Source organism: Salarias fasciatus, chromosome 17 (genome assembly GCF_902148845.1).
Source record: "Salarias fasciatus chromosome 17, fSalaFa1.1, whole genome shotgun sequence".
Lineage (NCBI taxonomy): Eukaryota > Metazoa > Chordata > Actinopteri > Blenniiformes > Blenniidae > Salarias > Salarias fasciatus.
This window is the reverse complement of record NC_043761.1, coordinates 2,210,592-2,235,623: the sequence shown is the minus strand read 5'-3', so window position 1 is coordinate 2,235,623 and position 25,032 is coordinate 2,210,592. Positions and strand designations below refer to the sequence as shown.

Genomic DNA, 25,032 nt, shown 5'->3' with positions numbered 1-25,032 from the left:
TTTAATTTGTGTAGTCTTACTTCTAACCACGCACACATTTGTCATTACTTCCATGGGAAAACAGTTGAACTGACTGAGTGGGGAAAACCTTTATTTTATTCAATTTTTTTTGCTGAACTGTATTTACATTTTTCAGATCAAATCCACTTCTAGCCCATAAGTTGGGAATTTGACATGCATCCAACAGCTGCACGTAGCTTTTCTTAACATACTTAAAGGCGCAATAACTAGAAATGTCCCGTAAAAATGATTAAAGGGAGGTTTTAGTTAAAAGGTTTAAATAAACAAAAGGCGTTGAATGAAAGATTTTCAAAACATTTGACTCGTCGGACATTTTTGCTTGAACTTTAACATCTGGTGTTCCACAGGGATGCAACCTGGGACCACTAATCCTGTTTTCAGTCCACGAGTAACAGATTAACAAACGCATGAAAGCAAAACGGAGAGGTCCGTTCCGGTCTGACGCGCTCCAGACCTCAGTATGTGGTTCCAAAGTGCTTGTTCACTTTCAGGACGGAGATGTAGACGTCGAGGCCGATGAGGAAGAACTGCCTCTGGTCCTTCAGCCACACCAGCTTCATCCTCAGCTGCCCGTGGGCACTGCGGTGATCCATCAGGAAGTGGTCGCCCACGTAGTCCGACTGCTCGTCCAGGACCTGCTGGATGCAGACGGGGGCGCTCTCGCACCAGAAGGGCTCCTGAAAGCCGTCCAGCAGCGTCAGCGTCATGAAGCAGCAGTTCTGTCAAACGCAAACCTCAGTTAGCGGAAAGCTGTGAGAGCGCAGCTAACTCCACCACGTCCCTCAAATGGTAAAAATATGAACAATATTTAAACTTTAGATGTGTCAAACAAAGGAACAGCTGTACCTCCACGGAGCCGTCCAAACAGCAGCTCCTCCACAGCATCCTCACGCCTCCGGACAGCGAGGTGTGGAGGGGGGTGGCGGTGCTGCTGACGGCGCTCAACTCCACCAGACCGTCCAGGATCCGAGCTGAGCACAGGCCGGGAAACACCTCTTACCCACAATGCAGTGCAGCAAGTCTGCTCCGCAGTGTGCAAAAGTGTTCCTACACTTTTAATCTGACACCCCAGTAAAAAAAATCCAGTGCAACCAATGCCAAGTCACATAATCAGTAAAGAGAGCTTCATGTAACCAGCTAGAACCAGTTAAAGGAATACTCTGAAGATTTTGGACCCACGCCCTGTCCCTATCATTTACAAAGTGAGATAAGCTCATAAATACCTTTTTTGTGTCTGTGCGTCCAGTGGCTGGATCCCAGCTGTTAGCATCTTTGTTAGCTTAGCTCAACTGCTGGAGGTGAAGAGACAGAGCCGGACTGATGAAAGTGGACAAAATCCCCCTTCCAGTGGTCCAGGGGACGGCGTATTAGCATGTGAAGTAAATCCGAATGGTTATAAAACATTTTAAAAGACGTGTTTTCTTTTCAATCCGTTAAAATAACGTTTTGATTCACACAGATCTGCACAAGCATAGCGCTCCGCGGAAGGATATACCGGCGCACGGTGGCTGAGTCTAGGGCTGCTACTGCTGTGCTCCGGTATATCCTTCCGCCGAGCACTGCGCATGCACAGATCTGTGTGTCAAAGATTGAAAGGAAAACACGTCTTTTAAAATGTTTTATAACCATTTGGATTTACTTCACATGCTAACACGCCGTCCCCTGGACCACTGGAAGGAGGATTTTGTACACTTTCGTCAGTCCGGCTCTGTTTCCTCTTCACCTCCCGCAGTTGAGCTAAGCTAACTACGATGCTAACAGCTAGGATCCAGCCGCTGGACGCACAGACACAAAAAAGTTATTTATGAGCTTATCTCACTTTGTAAATGATCGGGATAGGGCATGGGTCCAAAATCTTCGGAGTATTCCTTTAACCATCAATAATGACACCAACACAAGTAGCAAAATGATTCATTTCATGTCAAGTAAATCTGGAAAGTGTCTGGAATTCTACGGTTCTGCAGAAGTGGAACATTTAAAAGTCTAAAACCTAGAGATCCAGAAAATACCAGGGCATTCAAATATGTGGATCTAGAGAATCTAGCAATGTACAAGTCCAGAAAATCTAGGAAATCTAAATCTGAAAATCCAGAAAATCTAGGACTTTATTAGAAAAAAAACAAGTACAAATCGAGAAAGCTAATCTTTTTTTTTTGTTTTTAACTAGAAATGGAAATATAAAACTTCAAAAACATGAATCCAATTACATGGGCAACTGGAGAGATGGCGGAAGTATCTCAGCATGATGTCTGTGTTGGCGTCGTGCAGGACGAAGTGCAGCGCGTAGCCTCGCAGGCCGACCTCGGGGTCCAAGCGGTCGGTGAGACGAGGGGTCACGGGTTCGGAGTACGGGCTGCAGGAGGGGGCGAGATTATTCCTCCTCTGAGGGGATGATCTGAGGGACTCTGAATGTGGCGTGAATCATCTGTACGGCTTTTATAAATCAAGTGAATATGATCCGATCTCTCCGGGGCGAGTGAACTGACCAGGAAGGAGAGCCCATGAAACTCTTCTCCACCAGTCTGTGGAAGTGCAGGCTGACCATGATGAAGGCCACTTTGTTGTCACCCTACACACACACACACACACACACACACACACACACACACACACACACACACACACACACACACACACACACACACACACACACAGAAATGTGACAGCGGTCTGAACCTGTGAGTTCAGGTTCAGGTTTTTACCCTCCAGGTTCCCACGACGACGCCATGTGGTAAACTCCTCAGAACCACCAGGCGGTCTTTACCCAGGATCTGAGACGGAGCAGAACCCACATCCAGGTCCAGCAAGAGGGAGGACCAGCCGGGTCTGCAGGAGGAGGAGGGAGAAGACTTGTCTCAGTTATTTACATTCCACCACACCGACCCAGTGGAGGAAAGCGCTGCGTCTCACATGGTGTGCCCCAGTGTGTATTGCGCCCCCGTGTGGACGGCGTGCAGCTGCAGGCTGCTGATGGTGGGGTATCTGGGGAGGCCGGCGCCGCTCCAGCGGAGGATCAGCGCGGTCTTGGTGAACACGGCTCGGCTCTGCCGGTGCCGGCGCTCCCGTCCGTTCCGGTCACGCAGCCTCAGCTCCCAGCTCACCGTCATGCTCCTGCAGGGAGGAGGAGCGTCAACAAGCTAACCAGGAAGTGAAGCCTTCAGCGGCAGCAGGCGCTCCCTCCGGGTGAGCGCGCACAGGATGTGTTCAGGTACAGAAACCAGCGTGGGACACAGGCTGGCTGGGATCCTGATTGTGGACTTCAGCGCCATCATCCCTGCTCTCCTGCAGGACCAGCTCCACCAGCTGAACGTGCCAGTCTCCACCTGCAGGTGGAAGACGGACTTCCTGACGGACAGGAGGCAGCAGGTGAAGCTGGGTAAACTCACCTCTGACTCCCGGACCATCAGCACTGGATCCCCTCAGGGCTGTGTTCTCCCTCCCCTACTCTCCTCTCTGAACACTAACAGCTGCACCTCCAGTCACCAGTCTGTCAAACTCCTGCAGTTTGCAGATGACACCATCCTCACCGGCAGGGCCGGCTCTGGGCAGAGGCGAACTAGGTGGCCGCCTAGCGCAGTGTACAGGAGTATTTGCACTCCCAAATGTTCTTCTGACAGGTGGGCAGTTATCAGACATTATCTTGCGCCTCCTAGCGGGCGCATGGAAGAATAGTGCATTCAAATATAGTGAGTGATGCGAGGTGGCGGCAGCACCTGAGCATCAGCTCCCTCATCAAAAAGCCCAGCAGAGGATGAACTTCCTGCGACAGCTGAAGATGTTCAGCCTGCCAGTGACGATGATGGAGCAGTTCTACTCCTGCATCATGGAGTCCATCCTCACCTCCTCCATCAGCGCCTGCTTCACTGCAGCCACGGCCAGAGACCAGGACAGACTGCAGAGAGTCGTCCGCTCCGCAGAAAAGATCATCACCTCCAGGACCCTGAGGCCTGCAGGCAAGATGGTGGCCGACCCCTCCCACCCTGGTCACCAACTCTTCCAAACTCTCCCTTCTAGAAGGCGGTTCCGGTCCACAAGGACCAGAACCTCAAGACACAAGAACAGTTTATACCCCTCTGCCACTGCTCTCAGGAACAAGGCCTCAGTCCCCCATTTACAAACCACCCCCCCAAAACACCACCACCACCGACGCCACCCTACAGTAACCGACTACGCACTTCAATCTTCACCCTCATAAACATCACTGTAAATACCTTTGACCTCTGTAATTTTGTAAATTGTGTTAATTCTGTAAATCGTCACAATATATATTATTGTTGCTATTGTGTTCTTTGTTTGTGTTTTAATTCCTCCTATTTATATTTTATACTTGTGCCTTTTTAATCTGTGCCTTCATTTGTCTGTGTTTGCACCTCCACCAAAACAAATTCCTCGTATAGGCTACTGTACTTGGCAATAAACCCGTTTCTGATTTCTGGTACCTGAGGACGTGTTCCGTCTGCTGAGGCAGGCCGGTGTAGGCGTTCACCGCCTTCAGCTCCTTCCTCCACCAATGGAAGTGATGATTGGCCACCGTCCTGAAGAACCTCTTCTTCCAGCAACTCGCCGACCACTGCGCCAGCGGCCACATCCTACAGCTGAACGCCGACGTGTAAACCCGAAACCAAATCCCACTGCAGGGTGGGAAAGTTCCAAAGGAAAGGATGAACAATGGCTCCGCAATAAAAGTTTTATTTTGCCAGTACAGGACGGCAAAGTGTGGATTTACTCGTCGTTGGCGAGCTGGTGGAAGAGCTTGTTGACTTCGGCGACGCGGAGCAGCGAGGAGACGTCCAGAAACGACAAGATTTTCACCAGGATCTCTGACGGCAGGCTGGATGAAGACACAAAGTTCATAGTTCACCAGTCAGTCCTCCCTGCTATCAATTAAATGTATTTTGGCTGTTTTGCCAATTTAAAGACCAAGCTAAATAGCACTTTCAAAACCTGCCAACAGTCGTCTGAAAAACACTACTATACGGGTCCTAGATCAGAGCCCTGTGGATCACCACACAAACAAAGAAATTCACATTTCACTTGAACCATTGTGACCATTTTATGTTACGTATCTCTGTTGAACCACTAAATATTAATTTCTTAACCATTAACCTTTAAGTTGTCAATTGACTAATTCTGTTTTGATAAAGTTGATTCATCAAAACCATAAAATAAAGGTCTTTCTTTGCAAGCAAACTACTACTCCATGTATCCTATCAAAAATAACTCCTTGGCACATGAGTCTGAGCCCGTGCTTTATGTCAAGTGTGATGTTTCAGTCCATGTGAAACACAACAGAGAACTTGTTTTCTTTAGAGCTTCATGACCAAAAAAGTTTGTTTTATTTTCTAAACTGTTGATGGTGAGTTGAGAAACAGTATCAAGGGTCTTAGATTACGTCCCTGCAGAACACCAGATGTCATATTCAAAATGAAGTCACATATTTGGATGTCACTTCATTCCTGGATTATTTCCTTTATGTACATATGACTGCTTGGCACCACTTAAGAATAAAAGAGCCATGTATTCCATCTTTGATAGTCTGTAATTAAAATGAAAAAATGGACACAATAACGACTAAATTAGAGTGTGAAACTTAATTTGCAACATGATGGCTGGAAAAAAATAATCTTTTCACAAAATTTGCTAAGCTCACCTTTCCAATAAGCTTAGAGAGTTTGTTTCCAGAAAGGCTGGTTCCTGCATTGTCTCTTCCAGACTGCTGCATTAAAAAGAAAGAAAGAAAGAAAGAAAGCAGTGTCGTGATTAAACGGTTTAAACGAGGCGCCGTGGAGCTCCGGAGTCGCCGTCCTCTCACCTGAGCTCTGTCCCGCTAACAGAGCCCCTTCCTGCGGCTGCGCATCTCCGCGTCCTCCGCTCCTCCCCCCCGGAGCCGACCAGCTGTCCTCCAGCGGTGAGACCCGGTCCCAGTCCCTCACCTGCCGGAGCGGAGAGCCGCTCCAGGCCCCGCAGGAAGCTCCGCAGACACACCCCGCGACCCGAAGCCATCACGGTCCGGAACGACGCGAAGTGAACCCGCAGACCGAGGGCCGCCGGGGAAGACCCGCCCACGATTCACCCCGACCAATCAGCGCTTTGCGGAGCTCAACTGCGTATGACGTCATACAGAAGGCATACGGAAAGAAACAAAATATCTGAAGTTAATTTTAATAGTATAAAGCGAAGAATAAAAAGGAAAACAGAAGAGCTTTCATCGTGTGAGTTTATTACAGTGTGGCGGGAACGGGAGCGGGAGAGACACTTCAAATTAATCGACCGACGCCACCCTGGGAATTACTTTTACCCCCCAAGGCCACACGGGTTCGTTGTACTCGGGCACAAGACGTGGGACCTCAGGTCAAGGGCGGACTGGCCATCGGGAGCACCGGGAGGTTTCCCGGTGGGCCGCTGCCTCAGTGGGCCGGTCGGACCACGAGAAAAAAAAAATGTCTGACGCGACACCGCCAACAGCGCTATGGTCCGCTCCACAAGGAGGCTGGACTGTCAGCTGGACAGCTCCTGATGCCATAGGCTGGTTTACCTGTGATTGCTGCTGATAGCCAATCACATTTCATCCCTGCGGTGGTTACGTCCCACCCACTCCCTCACTCTGCAGCTGCTGTCAACTGTCAATCACACACAGCCGAGACGGACATCTGACGGCAACTTTGGATGGATGCAAGAATGCACAAAATATGGAGAAAAACAAAACAAAACAAAACAAAAGGAAAAGGTGGCGCTGAGAAGCTCAGGGACAAAAAGAGAAAATCCCTCCATGACCGGCAAGTAAGTTATGTTTGGTACTTGTTGATGCTTTGATGAAAATGTATTTGGTTAAAGTGAGATAATTCAGCACAGCGAAATTTCCTGTAGATGTGAACCTGGCTGTGCTGTTGCTAATTATGATGGGATGGGGTCTTTCACCTTTGTAGCCACGTTGTCATCTGGTTGAAATTAACCTGTTCTTATCAATTAATTGACTGTAATACTAAATGACCATAAATTAATGAATTGTTTACTTGTCTGTACAAGTTCGCTATCAGAATAATTCAGTGATACATCCCAGAATTTATTATTTTTTTCTTTTTTATGTAAAATACCTACTGATGATGATGCGTGATGATGATGATGATTGGTAAACTAGCATAATTAATAATATTAATCTCTTATCTAGATTAAATATAACCCAGATGTGGACAGAGAAGTGAATCCCAGACTTGTTATGGTAAGGCTGATGACAATAAAGCTTGTTTGCCCAACCATAACCCACATGCACTAATATCAAATGCTGTTGATAGTAAACCACTAAAACTGCTCTAACAATTCACATTGCCAATCATTTTTGTAGTCTGATGTCCATGCTGCTGACACAGAAGGCCAAGGACAAGAAGTCAGGTTCCCCCCATCAGTTGATTATTTCACAAGGCCAAAGCCAGAGACTTAGACGTCTTCCTCCATTTTCACCACAAGCAGAAGGCAGACAGCCCTGTAGTGCAGAGGCCATTTTGTTTGATGGAACAAACCAGAAATGACTGACATATAATGAACAAACCAAAACACTCTTCTGCTTTCTTTGCATGGCTTATGGTAATGTTGAGATAGCAGCTCCTTTATCACTGGCATGACCACCTTCACCCACATACACCTGAGAGTCGATGAGTATGACAGACAGCAAGTATGCAAGAGGTGACAAGTTTTGGAGCGCATCATAGATGTGATCAAGCTCATCGGCAAAAGGGGTTTGAGTCACAGAGGAAAGCAGGCAGAAGCAGCACACACCTTAGATGATGAGACTATTGATCATGGCTGTTTTTTAGAGATCATTCTTTTACTTGGAAAATATGATGTCTGTCTCAAGGAACACCTCACTCTCAATATAGAAAAAAACAAACAAATCCATCAGTCTGACTCTGGATCAAGAGGAGGTAGAGGTTCCCTTGTCACTTTCCTATCAAACAACCATCAACTACATCATCACCACTATCCAATAGCCGACTGTATGAAGGTCACCATCGGCACCGAAATCCGGGAATATTTCTATTCACATTGCGTGTGACTTAGCTACTTACCAATCTTTAAATTAGTGAATGACTTATTGTTACAGACTCTTGAACTAACATTTACAATGTGACCTATTAGTTTTAACCCAGGTTTCAGGACGGCATGATGTGTTATTATAGCTAATGTAATGTTTTGTCTCTCACCCATATAGGCCTGCATGTGTTCCAGAGGGGACCCGGAGAGGACTGTGATCCACATTGTGGATGGTTGTAAACATTTTAACACAACTGACTAACAAAGGTTAAGGTATAAATAACTATAAGTTTTTATATTGTATTATTGTGTATAGTTGTTTGTATAATAGCTGCACAGTTTTTATTTTATATAAAGGATAAGTTATCACATGATAGTATATAGCTGTTTGTATAGTTGCTTGCTGTGTAGTTTATTTATCTATAATGTATATATATAGAAATAATATTTACATCTATATTGTTCATCTATTTTTAAATAAAACAAACTTTGTGAAATGAACTTATTGTTGTAATTAAGTTGCCCTCTAGTGGTTTACTCATGGTATAGACATGTGGTGTCACTAACAGACTGGCAAATAGGTAAGCTAAATTCTATTGTACCAACATGCTATAAAATCATAATATACCTACAGTTATTTTACAGTAAGCTACTTAAAGCTTAAGGTTAATTATTATTATACGATTGTGGTCCAAATTGGTTCTTTTTTCAGCGAGGAACTCAGGAACATGAAACTTGTGTTGCTGGCTGGTTGGTTGCCACACTACGCATGAAGTGGGCCAGTCTGTCCATGTCTCCTGGGCCACTTTTACCCCCCAGTCCGCCCCTGGTCAGGGTTAACATGTGGGCCGCTTATTATATGCTAGGGCTGCACGATATTGGAAAAAACTGACATTGCGATTTTTTGGGGGCTTGCGATATATTGCAATATATATTGCGATATTAAAAATAGAAGAATTTTCATCAGATGACCTGAATAGCTCTATTTGGGGAGATGGCCACTTGAGAGAAATACGTGGCGCTTCATACCGCTTGTCGAGCATGCGGATCATTTTTTAAAATCCCTCTTTAACGATCCACGGTGTTCAATGGCACCATGTCTTTTGCTAGGTAAAAAGTTATTGCATCCGTGATTTGTCGATGCTGTTTGGAGTTCCTATCATACGGTGTTATGCCGGCAAAGGCTTCTGGAATTGTTTTTTGAGAAGATGAAGTTTCACCTGGGGTCTTTGGTTTTGCACTGGAAATACAGGAGCTTGTGATGGCGTTTCAAATAGTCCAACAGGTTTGACATATTACCTCGTGTTGAGGCAACCACGACGAGGCACTGTCGGCAGAGGACGTTGTTTTGCTCCGTATCGTCTTTTTTTATAGCCGAAATATATCCAAATTTCACATGTTGGCCTTCTCTTGGGGACTAAATCCTCTGTCGCTTCCTCCTGCATGTCGCCTGTGTTCAGAGTGTAGCCCGAACCCCCCCTCTCTCTCTGCTGTGGAGGAGGGAGGGAGGCGGTGAGTGCTGAGCAGGAGGGAGGGAGAGAGTGGCTGTGTGGAGCATGGAGCAGCTTGCTGCTTTTATGAAGCAAAACAAAAGTTAAAAGTAATAATAATAATAATAAAAATATCGCACATCCTGCAATGTGACTATTGCACATGCGCACATTGCGATGGCAATGTTCAAACGATATATTGTGCAGGTCTATTATGTAGTCACCAAAAACACCCCCAAAGCGTTTTTTCTTTTTCCTTCATGCCTGCCTGTTTGAGCTTTGCTCGTTGCTGTGCTGCTCAGAGAGGCAGCCCCTCCCCTACCCGTGAAAACGCTCTGTTTCCCATGTTGACGTGGCACGGAGAAGATGGCTCCCCTGAGCCCCCCTCCCGCAGGCCCTCGGTCATCATTTGTAACTGGGATTACGGATGAAAGCAACAATGAAGCAAGAGCAAGAGTCTGAAGGGTCTGCGCTTGGTGAGTTTCTAACAGGAAAAGACGTTTTCGTGTGTCTTTGGGTGAAGAGAAGCTCGAGCTAAAGAGCTAAAGCTAGCCAGCGTTTTTGTTTTGAACGAGCAAAGCTCAACAGGCAGGCATGAAGGAAAGAGAAAAAACGCTTTGGGGGTGTTTTTGGTGAGTTTTAGTTCAGTAATTTTAGTTAATTCCAGAATTTCAATGAGTGAAAAAAACAACACGACAGAGCCGGGACGCGAACCCACGAGCTCTCGGGTGAGAGGCGTACGCTCTACCACTAGACTATTACTCCAGACGGTAAAAAGGGACGGTTAAGAAGAGGGTACATCAGAAATCCATTGTAATCTATGCTTCACATGTGTTCCAGCACCTGAAACTCCACAGTGGTGTGAGTGAACAACGCCACACCACCTCCACTCTTCTTTTGTCTGTGTCTGTCAAGCATTTCATCCCCTTCAATGCCAAAATCACTTCTCCACAGCACTGTTTGACCAACTTTCTGATGTTGCTCTGAAATTCAAATGGCATTTGAAGTGACCTACAAACAACATGGTGTTTTCAAAGTTGGTGTAAGGGCCTCAGATATTGAGGTGGATCATTGATCATCTGTTACATTAACAACAATCCTCATTTGTACAGTTTGGACTGTGTGAGTTTCAATCAATTCACACGTCTTCCCTTTTCCCACAAGGGGGCGCCACCAGACCACAAGTCATGCTGATCTGAGACCGGGGGAGAGCTGTGTTTATTCTCCACATGGAAAGAGGGAAGTCTCCCAGTCACCTGAAAGCATTTCTACATTTCTCATATTTGGTCAGAAGAAAGCACAATGTGCTGCTTTGTGTGTGTGTGTGTGTGTGTGTGTGTGTGTGTGTGTGTGTGTGTGTGTGTGGACAACCAATGGAGAACGTGTTGCAATAAATGAGGTGAAAAACATTTGTTCGCCTGCATCAATTTCAAGTTCTTGGCCAAGAGTCACAGACTCTCCTTCCTTCATCTGTCTATCAATCAATTTAACAAAAGATCAAGAAATATTCCTGCAGTATTAAATAAACTACATTCCCTTTCTCAAAATCTGAGGCTGTGACTCAGTGAATAAGCAACAAATAAGTTCCTCAAAGGTTCAACAACTGCATTAATGATGTAAAAAACTTTATAAGCATCAAATTCAAGTTCTCTTCAACTTCATGAGCATTAATAATTCAGTCTAATATATCTTGGCTGCTTGGCAGTTGTTTGTTGACTCTGCTGTGTTGAACCATCAGTTTAAACTTCTCCTCTGTTGTCAATCAATCAATCAATTTATTTTTGTATAGCCCAGTATCACAACAACAGTTGCCTCAGAGGGCTTCAAGATGTTACATTTGTCGGTAAAAGTAAAAACAGTGAATAAGCATAATGGTAATATGTCAATATTTACAGTAACGAGACAGAACGAAGCAACCACCGCCTTTGACCCTCACATCCGGCAAGAAAAAACTCCAAAAACCCAGTGGGAAAAGAAGAAATCTTGGGGAGAACCACAGTATGGAGGGATCCCTCTCCCAGGGACGGACAGCTTTGGCAACAGCTAGCATGAGACAATAAGAAGTAAAGCCTAGGACAATGTTGAGGACAGTTCGTTGGACGGTCCAGCACAAGAACCACGGATCCCAGCAGTAGAACCGAAGCCAGTCCACGGGCAGGACCGACAGGGGTGTCCTCCCGGTCCGGACGGAGCTTGTTCATAGGCCTTCGTAATAGTGGAGTCAGCAACTGAAACTGGAGAAGACTCCCCCTCGAAGGGGGGGACAACAGGTGAAAAGCAATGAACGGACTAAAGGGAATAACATTCAGACATTAGAGGACAGGGCTCAGTGCACCGTACTTCCCACAGCATTCTAGCTCCTGGGGCAGCTTTGTGGATACTTAACTGTTTAAACTAGTATTTAGTTAGTATAGTTTAGTTTAGTTTAAATTAGTTTGGTTTAGTTTAATTTTGTTTAGTGTAATTTGGTTTGGTTTAGTTTAATTTAATTTAGTTTAGTTTAGTTTAGTTTGGTTTGGTTTAGTTTGGTTTAGTTTGGTTTACTGTAGTTTGGTTTACTGTAGTTTGGTTTACTGTAGTTTGGTTTACTGTAGTTTGGTTTGGTTTACTTTAGTTTGGTTTGTTTTAGTTTAGTTTAGTTTAGTTTGGTTTACTGTAGTTTGGTTTGGTTTGTTTTAGTTTAGTTTAGTTTAGTTTAGTTTGGTTTGGTTTGTTTTAGTTTAGTTTAGTTTAGAATCCCTAGCTGACCTGATCATAGGCTGCATCGAAGAGAAACGTCTTGAGCCTAACCTTAAATGTGGAGACTGTGTCTGCCTCTTTGACACCACTTGGAAGCTGGTTCCATAAAAATGGTGCCTGATAGCTAAAGGCTCTTCCACCTAGTGTCCATTTAGAGACTCTAGGAGTCACCAGTAACCCTGCATTTTGAGAGCGAAGTGCTCTGATTGGTTGATAAGGCGTTAAAGCATCTTGGAGATAGGTTGGAGCCATCCCATTTAGGATTTTGTAAGTGAGGAGAAGGATTTTAAATCTAACTCTAAACTCGACTGGAAGCCAGTGAAGAGATTTTAGAACGGGAGTAATGTGTTCACGTCTTCTAGTTCCAGTTAATAATCTGGCGGCTGCATTTTGAACCAACTGAAAGTTTTTTAATACACTTTTTGGGCAGGCTGCGAGAAGGGAGTTGCAGTAGTCCAATCTCGCAGAAACAAATGCATGGATGAGTTTTTCTGCATCGCTTCTAGGTAGAATGTTTCTTATTTTAGCTATGTTGCGCAAGTGGAAATATGCTGTTTTACAAGCCAGGTTGATGTGTGCTTTAAATGAGATATCCTGATCAAATAAGACCCCGAGGTTCCTCACAGTAGAGGAGGAGGATACACTGACGTTATCTAAGGTAATAATCTGTTTGGATAGACACTCTCTCAGTTTATGGGGGCCTAGTATAATGACCTCTGTTTTGCCAGGATTCAGACGGAGATAGTTCGTAGTCATCCAGGTTTTAATTTCTCTGATACAGTCACTGAGTCTGTCTATTTGATTAGTTTGATCAGGTTTCATAGATAAATACAGTTGTGTGTCATCTGCATAGCAATGAAAATTGATATCGTGACTTCTAATTATGTTCCCTAAAGGAAGCATATATAACAGAAATAAAATTGGCCCGAGCACGGACCCTTGAGGAACCCCATAACTGACCTGGGAGCACGGTGAGGACTGTTGGTTAACGTGAACAAATTGGTACCTATTAGATAAATAGGATTTGAACCAGCAGAGGGCTTTTCCTCTGATGCCAACCTCACATTCTAACCTCTGCAGGAGAATATTGTGGTCGATTGTATCAAAAGCTGCACTGAGGTCTAGGAGAACCAGGATTGAGACTAGACCTGCGTCAGCCGCCAATAGCAAGTCATTAGTGACTTTAACTAACGCAGTCTCAGTGCTGTGATAAGCTCTATATCCTGACTGAAATTTCTCAAATAAACTATTGTCCTGTAGGTGGCGGTAAAGCTGTTTAACCACAACTTTTTCCAGGACTTTTGAAATAAAAGGCAGATTTGATATCGGTCTGTAGTTAGCTAGAATATCAGGATCGAGATTAGGTTTTTTCAGCAGTGGTTTGATTACTGCGAATTTAAATGACTGTGGCACATAGCCATTTTCTAGAGAGGTATTTATTATAGTTATGATCGTATTTAAGATAACTGGAAGGATATCTTTGAAAAGCTTAGTTGGAATTGGATCTAGGAGACAGGTTGAGGTTTTAGAAGACATTACAATTGAAGTAATCTCAGCCCCATTTACTAATGAGAAACTATCTAGTATTTCAGGTATTTCAGGTGGAGGCAGTGGCTGGATTCCCTGAGCTTGATCTGAGGAAAGCGCTTCACTGATTTTACCTCTAATGGTTATGATTTTATCATTAAAGAATTTAAGAAAGTCATGGCAGTTTAAAGATTCTGGGATTACTGGTTCCACTACAGTATGACTGGTTGTCAGTCTGGCTACAGTGTTGAATAGAAACCGAGGGTTATTTTTGTTTATTTCTATTAAACGAGAGTAATATAATGTCTTGGCTTTAAAAAGAATTTGTTTATAGCTTAGCAAGCTACATTTCCAGGCCTTCAGAGATTGTTCTGATTTAGATTTACGCCACAGTCTTTCTAATTGCCGAGTTTTTTGTTTGAGAACACGGGTTTCAGAATTAAACCATGGAGCAACGCGCCTGGGTCGATTGGTTTTCAGCTGCAACGGGGCCACTACGTCAAGGGCAGATTTTAGTGAGTGCATAGCACTGTCAACAAACTGATCACTATTATCACCACTGGTCAATAAGCTCATTTCTGTGAATTCACAAGATAATGCAGCAAATGCAGGCTGGATCAATTCTTTGTACCGAGCCACAGATTTTTCAGATAATGTCCGTATCAGCTGAATTTTATCTTTTTGAGCACAGTAGTCTTCAATCAAAACCTGAAAAGTAATTAAAAAATGGTCTGAGAGTATGGGGTTCTGAGGGAGAACATTTAGGTCACTGACTTCTATCCCATATGTTAAGACCAGATCCAGGGTGTGCTTGTGACTATGAGTGGATTCATCAACATTTTGAGTGAAACCGATACTATCTAATACTGCAATAAACGCATTACTCAAACTATCACCAGAATCATCCACATGGATGTTAAAGTCACCTATTATAAGGATCTTGTTATGAGTCAATACTATATTGCTTAAAAACTCTGAGAACTCAGTTAAAAAGTCAGAGTAAGGACCAGGAGGTCGATACACAATAATTAATAGCACAGCTTTTTGATTCTTCCAATTTGGACAAGTAAGCGTTAGTATTAAGCTTTCAAAAGAGTTGAATTTAACATTAGTTTTGGGTTTAAGAAGAAGACTGGAGTGGGAAATCACTGCCACACCTCCACCTCGACCTGTTGATCTAGCTGTTTGGAAATTAACATAGGTTGGAGGGGTACATTCATTGAGCCTCACATAATCATCTTGCTGGAGCCAAGTTTCTGTTAGAGCAAGGAGATCAATGTTATTGTCACCAATAAGGTCATTAACTAACAGAGATTTAGTGGAGATTGCTCTAATGTTTAGTAGACCACATTTTATGTATTTCCTACTGGAAAAGTTATTTTGTCTTGTACAGATGTTAAGCTTTTTACCCATTGACTGTTTTTTAATGCTTTGAGCACTTTGGACAGACTCAGTCTCTGTTAGCCTAGGTAAACCTCCATGCTTGACTTGTAAAAATCCGGGAGCAGGATTAGTGACGAGATCAACAAGATCAACAGAGGAGTGTTCTACACGACTGCTCTGCGCCCGGGGCTCATAGCTGGATTGTCAATTTAGAGTTCGAAGCCGATCAGCCATATTGTGAGCTAAAAGGGCTGCACCATCCAAAGTTGGGTGGATGCCGTCCCTGCGGATGAGCCCAGGCTTTCCCCAGAAGGTGCGCCAGTTGTTTAGAAAAATAACTCCGTTTTCCTCACTCCATCTAGACAACCAGCGATTGAATGATGAAAGTCGGCTATACATTTCATCATTGACCAAATTGGGCAGGGGACCAGAGAATATTACGGCATCAGACATCGACTTAGCCAATTCACACACCGAGGCTACTTGTAATTTGAGCACCTCTGATTGTCTCCGCCGGGCATCATTACCGCCTGCGTGAATCACGACTCGACGGAATCTCCTACCTTCCTGTTTTAAAAGCCTAAGGTTCCCCTCGATGTCCCCCACTCTGGCCCCCGGGTAACACCTAACCTTCACCGCTGGCAGCTTCACGTCTCTAACTATAGAGCTGCCAATCACCAGCGTGTCCAGTTCAGCCGGCGTGTCGTCGCTGAGGGGAGAGAACCTATTGCAGACGTGAAGCGGTTCTTGGAGTGCTACGTGGCGGTGCTTAGCACTAGCCTTCCTCCGGACTGTCACAAACCGGTCCTGGTCTTGTCCCGGCTGCTCGGGACACGCTGCGGGGCTAGGCTTGCTAACACTCCTCTCACTGCGGGAACGGGCTGCGAGCCCTGCCGCTACCTCGCTATAGCTAGCGCTGCCCTGCCCCTCACATCTGCGCAGCCGCTCCTCTAACTCGGTTACCCTGGCCTCCAGCGCTGTCAATACACTGCACTTTACGCAAATACCCCTATCGTCAAGGGAGGCAGGGTTCTGACTCAACATACGGCACACTGAGCAGGAAAGAAAAGAAGACAGAGGGGAGGACGCCATAGCGGTCCCGGCGGACCAAGCTAGTTAGCACGCTAAGCTAGTTAGCACGCCGGTGGCGCTAACGGCGGAGAAGAAATGTAATTCACGAGAGATCGCTTGGTCAATCGGGGGCGAAGTAACCCCGGGGGCGTAAATAACCCCGATTTTTGATTGCTTCATGAATTAACAGTAATAGCAAGAGAGAGACAGCAAGCACTTCAGTCGCTCGCAGGCTTCAGCAAGCTTCACCAACACGGAAAACACTCACCGGAGTGACGTCAGACGCTCAGGCTGCGCCTGAGGAGAGGAGACGAGAGGAGTTTGCTCACTTGTCCAGCGTTCCAGCCCCTTCCTTCCAGATGGTCACCTTCCTCCATTGTTCATCAGATCACTGCAGAACTCTCCATTTGCTTCCTGCTCACTGGTACTTTGGCTCCATCTAGCGGCGCTGATGTGTAACAACAATCTGGTCCTCGATGATAGTGAGACCCCATTTGGAGAATTCAACTTTTGGAAAAAAACAATGCCTACATTTGGGCCAACACGGTATTTATTTTGTGACATGTCCATGGTGGATCATCTTGGGGATACATGGGCTACAGAGTTTCCTTTTTAAACGTTCCTGGTTGCTGGTGTGCATTGTGATTGATTTTTCTATTGAAGAAACTCCAGCTCTGGGTCCTCCTCTTCATCAACTTCCCATCCAGCGATGGAAGGCAGGGCTGCGGACGAGACAACAGGGGATTGTGGTCTGAATAAAAGAATACGCACAAATCTTATTGATGAAAAGTTATCATTATTGACAGGAAAAAGAAAAAGCATGTCAAATGATGCCATGTATTTGGTGATGTGGTAAATAGCTGTGGGTGCTGTGTCTTCTCTCTTGGGGCTGGACACATCAGGTGAGGACAGAGTTCTTTCACCTGTATTGACAACATCAAACATATGAGTAAAATTCAAATGATAGCGGTTTATTTCTTCCTGCATCTCTGGAAGTTCTTCAGCATCTTCCAGGAACAACAGTTTGTCAGCAGAAAGGTTGCTGTCCTTCTGGACTTTCTCCGAGTCCTTATTTATGCTGCTGGCCAGGTATGTGGCTGAAACCAAGGGCATTCTCCAGCAGCCACATGAAGGCTGGCCCTTGGTATTTGCCAAACTGCAGCTTGCAGCTGGCCAGAAGCTGCATCCTGTCAGATAGATCTCCACCTCGGGAATGCACAAATTCACAAGTTCTGACAAGTTCTGTAGTTTGGTCCATGTGCAAACGGGTCCTCTCCTTCTGCTTGGCCTCAGCGGTGGGCACCAGCACTCTCCCTTCAGGGTGAACAGGGAAGACTGCACTCTCTCCAATTACAAGATGGAAATAAGCAAATGAAATCATGATTATTACAACAAATGACACTGCCATATTTGCCATCTGAATGAGAGAAATGAGTGGCCTGGATGATTCATTCTAATATTTACTAAATACTGGTCACAGGAAAACTTCCAATCTCCACAAAATCATGTCTTTACGCTTCTACGACACAGTTTTATATTGGCCAGAGTCAAAGGATGGTTTAATAGTACACATACACATTTCACATCAACATGTCACATTTAGAACTCAAACTTATGATACACATTAGTTGTTGGAGATAAGTTCTACACGGAAAGAAAATCTTTTTCATTTTTCCATATTTTATTTTGAAAATGTCATGAACTGCACTTGAACAATTTACAGAGATGTTTGGGAAAAAATATTGAAAAGATAAAAGATTAGGCTTCCCACATCACAATACTGCTTCAGCTTTCACATTTTAAAACTTTCATTTGGCAGGTTTTCACTTTAAATGCGCAAATGTACCCAGTTTCGCGCATGCGCACTGGAGATCGATGTAAAACCAAACAAACGTTCTGATTGGCCAAAAACGGGCCACAATTTATCAGCAAGCACATTGATTTGCCATCAATGGGCTGAAACGGGGCTTTAAATGGCTGGAACGTATTGCCAAGCTCTCGGGAGCATGCGCATTTAGCCTCACTAGCGTGACCACAGAGCTGGGCTGGCCCACATCCAGCCCGTTGTTGTTCAAGTTCATTGTGAAAATGTTTCTTTTTTTCTTTTTTCTTCAATGAAAAAGAATCTGGCCTTTCTGCCTGGACTCTGCCATCTACCTGTTGAGCCTGTGAAAAGCCAGTCGCTATTGATTAGTTGGGTCTGCAGAGAAGAGGAGCTGATCCCGGTGAGTCGGTGGCGCAGAGAGCAAAGCATTGGGCCCTTTTTCAGGTGTGTTTGACTTGTTTGTGCTGTGAAAGTGTAGGTGACATTTGTTAGTTGGTTTTCGGTGTGTTTTCATATGAAGCTGAACGTGGAGTTTGATGCAGCAAACAGTGTGTTGAAATGAAGTGAGATTTGGCGCATGCGCACTGGGGGCTAACGCATCCTCGTGACGTCAGTAGGCTTAAATACGCCCTCTGTCTTTGTTCTACTTTTATTCGTTCCTATGCACATAGTCATATTGTTTTGATTATATGTACAAAAAAAAAAAGATGGATGGAATAACGCCATCTCTAAGGCGGACAACCTTGTCCTGTCCTGTGGAAATCCTGCTCTCTGAAGTCTCACTATACAGCACAGACGAGTCTCTTGCTGGGAAATTCTCCCTCCTTAGAGCGATCTCTCACTTCTTCCTCACATTTCTGTCTTTAGAAAATATGCAAAATGAAACAGGAGATCAACACAAAATCATCTAAGAGTTCACTTTCTTCCTTTTTCATTCTATTTTATTCCTTCAAGTTTCTTAGAACCTCTCATTCTCATTTTTCAAGTTAATGCAAATCTGTTCCTAAAAGTTCCTATAATTGTTAATGACTCTACAGTCAGGTGTGATGTTGAAAAAACATTAAATCCTATCTGTGAAAAGTTATTCCTTGAGCCCTGCTCGCTACCGTCCCACACACAGGTGTCACAGCAGAGCTCCGGCTGAATCTCCACACAAATGACTGGAGCGTATGCGCCTCTGGACCGGACCAAGATGGCGGCCGTATTTCTCGTTGCGCAGCGCCCCAAGCGGGGTCTACTCTTTATTATGTCTATGGTGGCAACGACCAGCCCCAGTCACTGATACGCACATTCTCACGTTGGTGTTTGGTGAAATATGACAGGTCATTTACGGTGTTCTGACTTTACAAATGACACACTTTGCGCAATGTGCAATGTGTGCAATCTGTCATTTTCCAGCATCCTTGTATTCCCACAGCTGAGCAGCCACACTGAGAGGAGGAGGAGACTGGAGACTGACTGTGAAGCAGCTTTGTCTGGAACTCCAGCTACTAAGGTGTATGTCAGGTTCAGAGGTCACTGATGAACATGTTACTTGAAGTTGTTGTGCAATTATCTCCTACTTGAGTTAATTTACTGTAAAAAAAAAAAAAAAAACATTTAAAAATAGATTGTCCTATTGTGTATGATATTTACATGTGAATACATAGAAAAGCCCAGACCTAAACATAGAAAATCTCAATTAAAAAAATCAATGAAAATATGTGACACACTATGTTTTTCAGGAGCTTTTCATTGCCAGAGCCTTCCCGGTAAGCAGTGCAACAACTTTCATCAAGTTGGCGGATGACACCACGGTGGCGGGTCTCATCTCTGGAGGAGATGAGACTGCTTACAGGATGGAGGTGGAGCGACTGTCAGACTGGTGCACCATCAACAACCTCACCCTCAACACCTCCAAGACAAAGGAACTGCTAGTCGACTTCAGGAGGTGTAAACCAGACATACAGCCCATCACACTCAGCGGGGACAGGCTGGAGATAGTGAAAGACTTCAGGTTCCTGGGCACATACATCAGCCAAGACCTGACTTGGACTGCAAACTCCACATCCATTCTGAAGAAGGCACAGCAGAGACTCTTCTTCCTGAGGATTGTCAGGAAGAATAACGTGAGAACTGAGCTCCTGGTGTCCTTCTACCGCTGCCTGGTGGAGTCGGTACTCAGCCATGGCGTCTGCCAAGCGGTCTTCCATCTTCCCGAGGGGGCTTCTCTGGAGCCTCTGCAGTGGTGGATGGAAGGTGAGCAGCCTGCACAGACAATAACACACTGAACTTGCTGAATTCTTGACGGATTTACAAACGGTTTGGTTTATTAAAAACCCTATTAACGTGGCTATGATTCAGGCCACGCAGACCTGTTGAAATTGCAGTTTTTCTTTTCGAAAATCACTGCATAGTTGTGTGTTTGCTACAGCCATTTGCAAGACTGGGAGTTTATTATTATTATTATTGTTATGGGACTTTGTTATTATTATTATTATATAAGTTTCCGTGAGACCAATAATAATTTTGTGACAACAACATATTTTGTCTATTTTGTCAGCTGCATAAGTGTTGAGCAGAATGCATGAGGGACCCTGTCAGGAAATAACAGATGACAGTACATCCACCCATAGAGGATGGAGATCCTGGTTCAGAGGCTCAACCCTCCTCAGCAGCCACGGAAAGACAGCCCTCTGATCAAGACATGGGGTTTAAGAGAGAGAGGAGCAAACAGTCCATGACATCCATGACCATGCCTTTTTTGAGCTGCCTGATTCTCTGACTTTGTAGTCTTGACATCAATGTCCTCAAAAAAAAAAAAAAAAAAAAAAAAAAACCCTCCTGACCCTCATTTCCAACCTGAACGATCCACTGGAGACACTTTGACTGTGTGAAATAACAGTTTGAAATCAGCACACTGGATGTCTGTGGACCCCTCACCAATCAACGCTGGTCCTGCGCCTCAGCCAGCCTCCAGCTCCACACGGTGGAGGCCTTGATGCAGACCTGATGCCGCTGATCCGGACCACAGTCACTAAGTGGCAATGATGGCGCCTGGACACCCGCACCCACGTCCTTTTCTGGATCCAGGAGAGTGAGGGACTCCTTTGTTTCAGACTGAAGCAGCTTGTGAAGGAGCCACGCTGTATATCCATAAAGTACCGTTTATAAGAGCTGATTCCAAATGCTCATCTGGAAGAAAACTGATTCCTGAATTTGACAGCAGCTCATCTTGATATTGACGTTTTCAGATGGACAGCAGTTTTTAGAACTCTTACATGAAGTCCATTTCATTGGAAAAAACAGATTCCTCCTCCCTCCTGAGTGTAATCTCAGCCTTTGTAGAGGTGAGACTCTGTCATGAGGCTGGTGGGGGTGAATGCTGTTGGAATCATTTAGATGCTTTTTCCACTTCCACAACAGTTTGATCTCAGGCGGGCCAGACCAGTTACAGTTGCACCCACGATTACCAGCTTTGCATTGAAGCTTTTTTCTTTTTTGACAATTCCAAATGTTTTCCCCAAATATTTCTCAGCTGGTGGGCCACGGACCACGTGGGTGTTTGCCAGTGAAAATAGAGTCCAGGGGGAAAAAGCTGAACGTCTATTCACAGAGCTGAACAGTAGATGGCGATAATTCCTTGTAAAACGGTTTGACACCCACCCTCAGGATTTCGTATTGGTTATTTTGACCCCATCTGTACAATTTAGTGCACTGCTTGACTTTTTCTGGACTTCACGGGAGCAGTGCATTCATGCCAAGAAAAATAAGGTATTTTAGGAGCTTCTATGTATTATTTGAATATGTATGATTTTCTCAGTTAGTGTTTGAATTTGTTTTTAAATACTGGATAACTTCATGAGGGCCCCGTCCTGCCCACCCGCCCCTCATCAGCAGGCTTGGCTCAGTGAAAACAGCTGACAACTAAAAAAAGTCAATGCCTCATTGTGGTTTGGATGTTCTGGCCTGCAGGTTGTGTGTTTGACAGCCCTGCTGTGGAGCAGTGGTTCCATCCGGAGGGACCAAACGATGGAAGCAGGTGTACAGTGTGTGTTGCTGCCCATTCTGACAGCAGCGGGTTTCAGCTCAGGCACCACAGGCCCTGTAGGGAAGAAGAGGGACGATGGAGCTGGGCAGGAGTGGAGGAGGCGCAGACACTGTGGGTCTCTGGCCCTGAACTTTGACCCCCATAAGCTCCCTGTGCTCCCTCACTGTGACCCTAGAATCCTAGATGGCTCAATGTGAAAAAAGCAATTTCCCAATGGGAATGAATCAAGTATGACTGGGTAGTTTTTGTTTTTCAGTTTGTGGCCTTTTCAGATGTCAGGCCTTTGAAGCAATAAGTAATTCCATCATGTGTTACCCTCATAAACTTGGTTCTATTTCACAAAGTTTGACCTTTCTACTGTACCAGTATTGATTGCCACAGGTTACTCAGAATTCTGACTTTATTCTCATAATAATAAATCTCCATGCAGGACTTCAGGGATTGATTGTCCGCGGGCGGACATGCAGACTGGGCCTCAGGTGCTCTTCCCATATGGACACAAACAGCGTTGGTGTAACATGCTGGTTGATGTTGTTTTGTTCTGCTCCTCCTGGCGGTCCTGGTGTTCGGGGTGTCCGTGATGCTGATCGAGAAGCAGATCCAGAAACTGGACGAGTGGAGAGCGAAGCTCGGTGAGACGCTCCCGGCCGTGGAGCAGTCGTTCTGAGAGGCGTCGCAGAAACACAGCGGATGGTGTTTGGTCTGGAGAACTTCGGTCCTGCTTCACCACACCTGATCGCAGCGAGGAGTCTGATTCTGGGCCTCCCGGGAGCTTCTCAGTAGATCCAGGCAGACATCTCCCAGGGGGGTCTGCTTCTGCCATGTACCATGAGACAAACGTCAATTCAACTTTTTACTGACATGATTAACAGCTAACTGGCCAGCAGTGATATAGGGGGAGGCGGTTCATTAATAATCACCTTCCTGCTAAATTTGTTACCATTTCAAAACGCTAGTCACAACTTTCTTCAAGAATATAATGGTGTCTGCCATCAGTCTCTGAGGAGTCCTCACATGTCCTGCTCTCCGTCCCTCTCAGAGAGCGTCCTCCTCAAGCCAGAGGTGGCTGAGACTGAGCGGCGTGTCGGTGAGGACCAGCCGCCGCCGGCCAGAGGAGACAACACGGTCATCATTTACAACAGAGTGCCCCAGACGGCCAGCACGTCCTTCACCAACATCGCCTACGACCTCTGCAGGAAAAACCAGTTCCACGTCCTGCACGTCAACATCTCCCCAAACAACCCTGTCCTCTCTCTGCAGGACCAGGTGAGCGAGCAGGACAAGCAGGACTCCAGCTCCCACACCAGCTGGTTTCCATTCACCCTGGTGCTTCTGATGCAGCAGAGACAAAGGGTTCAATAACACATTCTCTGGCGTGGTTGCACGCTGCTGTGCTGCTTCAGAAAAGTTCTGCTTTCAGATGACAAAGCTTTAACCACGCCCTGAGTAGGGCTGGGTAATAAAACTATATACCGTAGATACTGATCACTAAATAACTTTTCCTCCGTAGACATATGAAACACGGCCAATAAGCTTTTGGATAGATTCCATATTTCAATGTTTTGACGGATAATGACAAAGAGCTGCTCCCTGCTGAACCAATCATGTGTCTGGAATAGAGCCATGCCGAGGAGCAGCCGGCCTGCTGCAGCCGTGGACCCCAGCAGTGGGGGGACGACCTGTCCTGCTCTCACTGTGCTCCAGTCTTCCCTCCACCGTCCAGGAAGCTGCGACCGCACTCCGCCCAGCGATGCCAACCAATCTCCCCAAACTCTAGAAACACAAACTGAAATTCAGCCGGCTTTTATCCCTTCTTGACCCTGAGAGAGAACTTTGAATTTTCATTTTTTTAATTTTATAATGACAATCAAATAACCACTCGTTTGTTGTTTTTAGCTTGGACTGGTTTGTTGAGATGTGCGACTGTGAGCCAGTATTATTAGTCTTAAACTTGACTGCCTGGATACACAGCGCTCAACTCTCTGTTTTTGAACATCACTAATCTGGAAAACTTTAATTTGTCTACAGAAGTCCTCCTCAGTCACTGTTGGGCCCACATTGCTTTCTGTTTCCTTTGGGGAAAGACAGCTGAGCTGACTCGGTCTCACTGAAATGTCAATCTGGTAGAAGCTTTCAGTGACTTCAGAACTTTTACATTCATCTCAAGCACCAAACTGCAGCTACTCTTTTCCATATTAAGCTTGTTTTAATCTGACATCTCCAGATTTGTGTTGTGAAAAACATCTGTGTGTCTTCAGGAGGGCCTAACTGTAAACCTGAGACGCTCTGGATGCAGATCCCTTTTTTCTGCGGACATGTTTCAGAGTGCTGGTGAGAGAGCGGGACTGACTGCTCATGGCTGCTTCCTGATTGCTTTGTGAAGGTTCACTGGACACTGAATGACACTCGTAACCACAATCTTAAACACCCTCTGATCTTATTGTTCCTGTCCATTTTCTGTGGTAAAATATGCTTAATTTCATTTTAAGAAATTCATGATGATTGTTATATGTCATACAATGCATAACATAGTTGATATAAGAAGAGACATTTACTGTGAAAGGTCATTTTGGCTTCCACTACACAGTATGTTATTTTGATACTGCCTGCATGTACGCTGACATCAGATTGCAGCTGGAGATGATGGAAGCAACACAGTGTTTTGTGAAATCGTTCTCGTGACCATCCTCCTCAAACATGGGACAACACAGCAGACAAACACACAGAAACACAACAGTAACGTCCCTACAGTGGACAAAACCTTGATCATCAGACCTTGCCATCCTCACTCCCAGCCTCGTGGCTCAGTCAGTCCCCAGTTTCTGGGGGCTCGTCCGGTTATGATTAAAGCTACACAAGCAGTTTTACAAGCCACATTATATGCATTCATATTATAGTCCATTTCCACTAGACTATAT

At 45.1% G+C, this 25,032-nt stretch overlaps 1 protein-coding gene across 1 annotated transcript; it reads right to left on the bottom strand.

Moving 5' to 3' along the window:
• Window positions 1-476: 476 nt before the first annotated feature.
• On the bottom strand, window positions 477-6,024 carry LOC115404622 (F-box only protein 15-like). Its single transcript, XM_030114028.1, has 10 exons — window positions 5,834-6,024; window positions 5,672-5,737; window positions 4,748-4,852; window positions 4,461-4,652; window positions 2,932-3,132; window positions 2,724-2,847; window positions 2,508-2,590; window positions 2,229-2,374; window positions 868-992; window positions 477-740 (listed from the first exon to the last, which is right to left on the bottom strand). The coding sequence occupies exons 1-10, from the start codon at window positions 6,022-6,024 to the stop codon at window positions 477-479; spliced, it is 1,497 nt and encodes a 498-aa protein (XP_029969888.1).
• Window positions 6,025-25,032: the final 19,008 nt, after the last annotated feature.

Bases quoted from the DNA above. Each gene is read 5' to 3' on its own strand.
- LOC115404622 (XM_030114028.1), bottom strand. From the start codon at position 6,024: ATGGCTTCGGGTCGCGGGGTGTGTCTGCGGAGCTTCCTGCGGGGCCTG. The intron at 4,653-4,747 runs GTAAATCCACAC...CCCACCCTGCAG, and splicing joins CACCAGCTCGCCAACGACGA to TGGGATTTGGTTTCGGGTTT. The intron at 3,133-4,460 runs GTACCAGAAATC...TCCTCCCTGCAG, and splicing joins CAGACGGAACACGTCCTCAG to GAGCATGACGGTGAGCTGGG.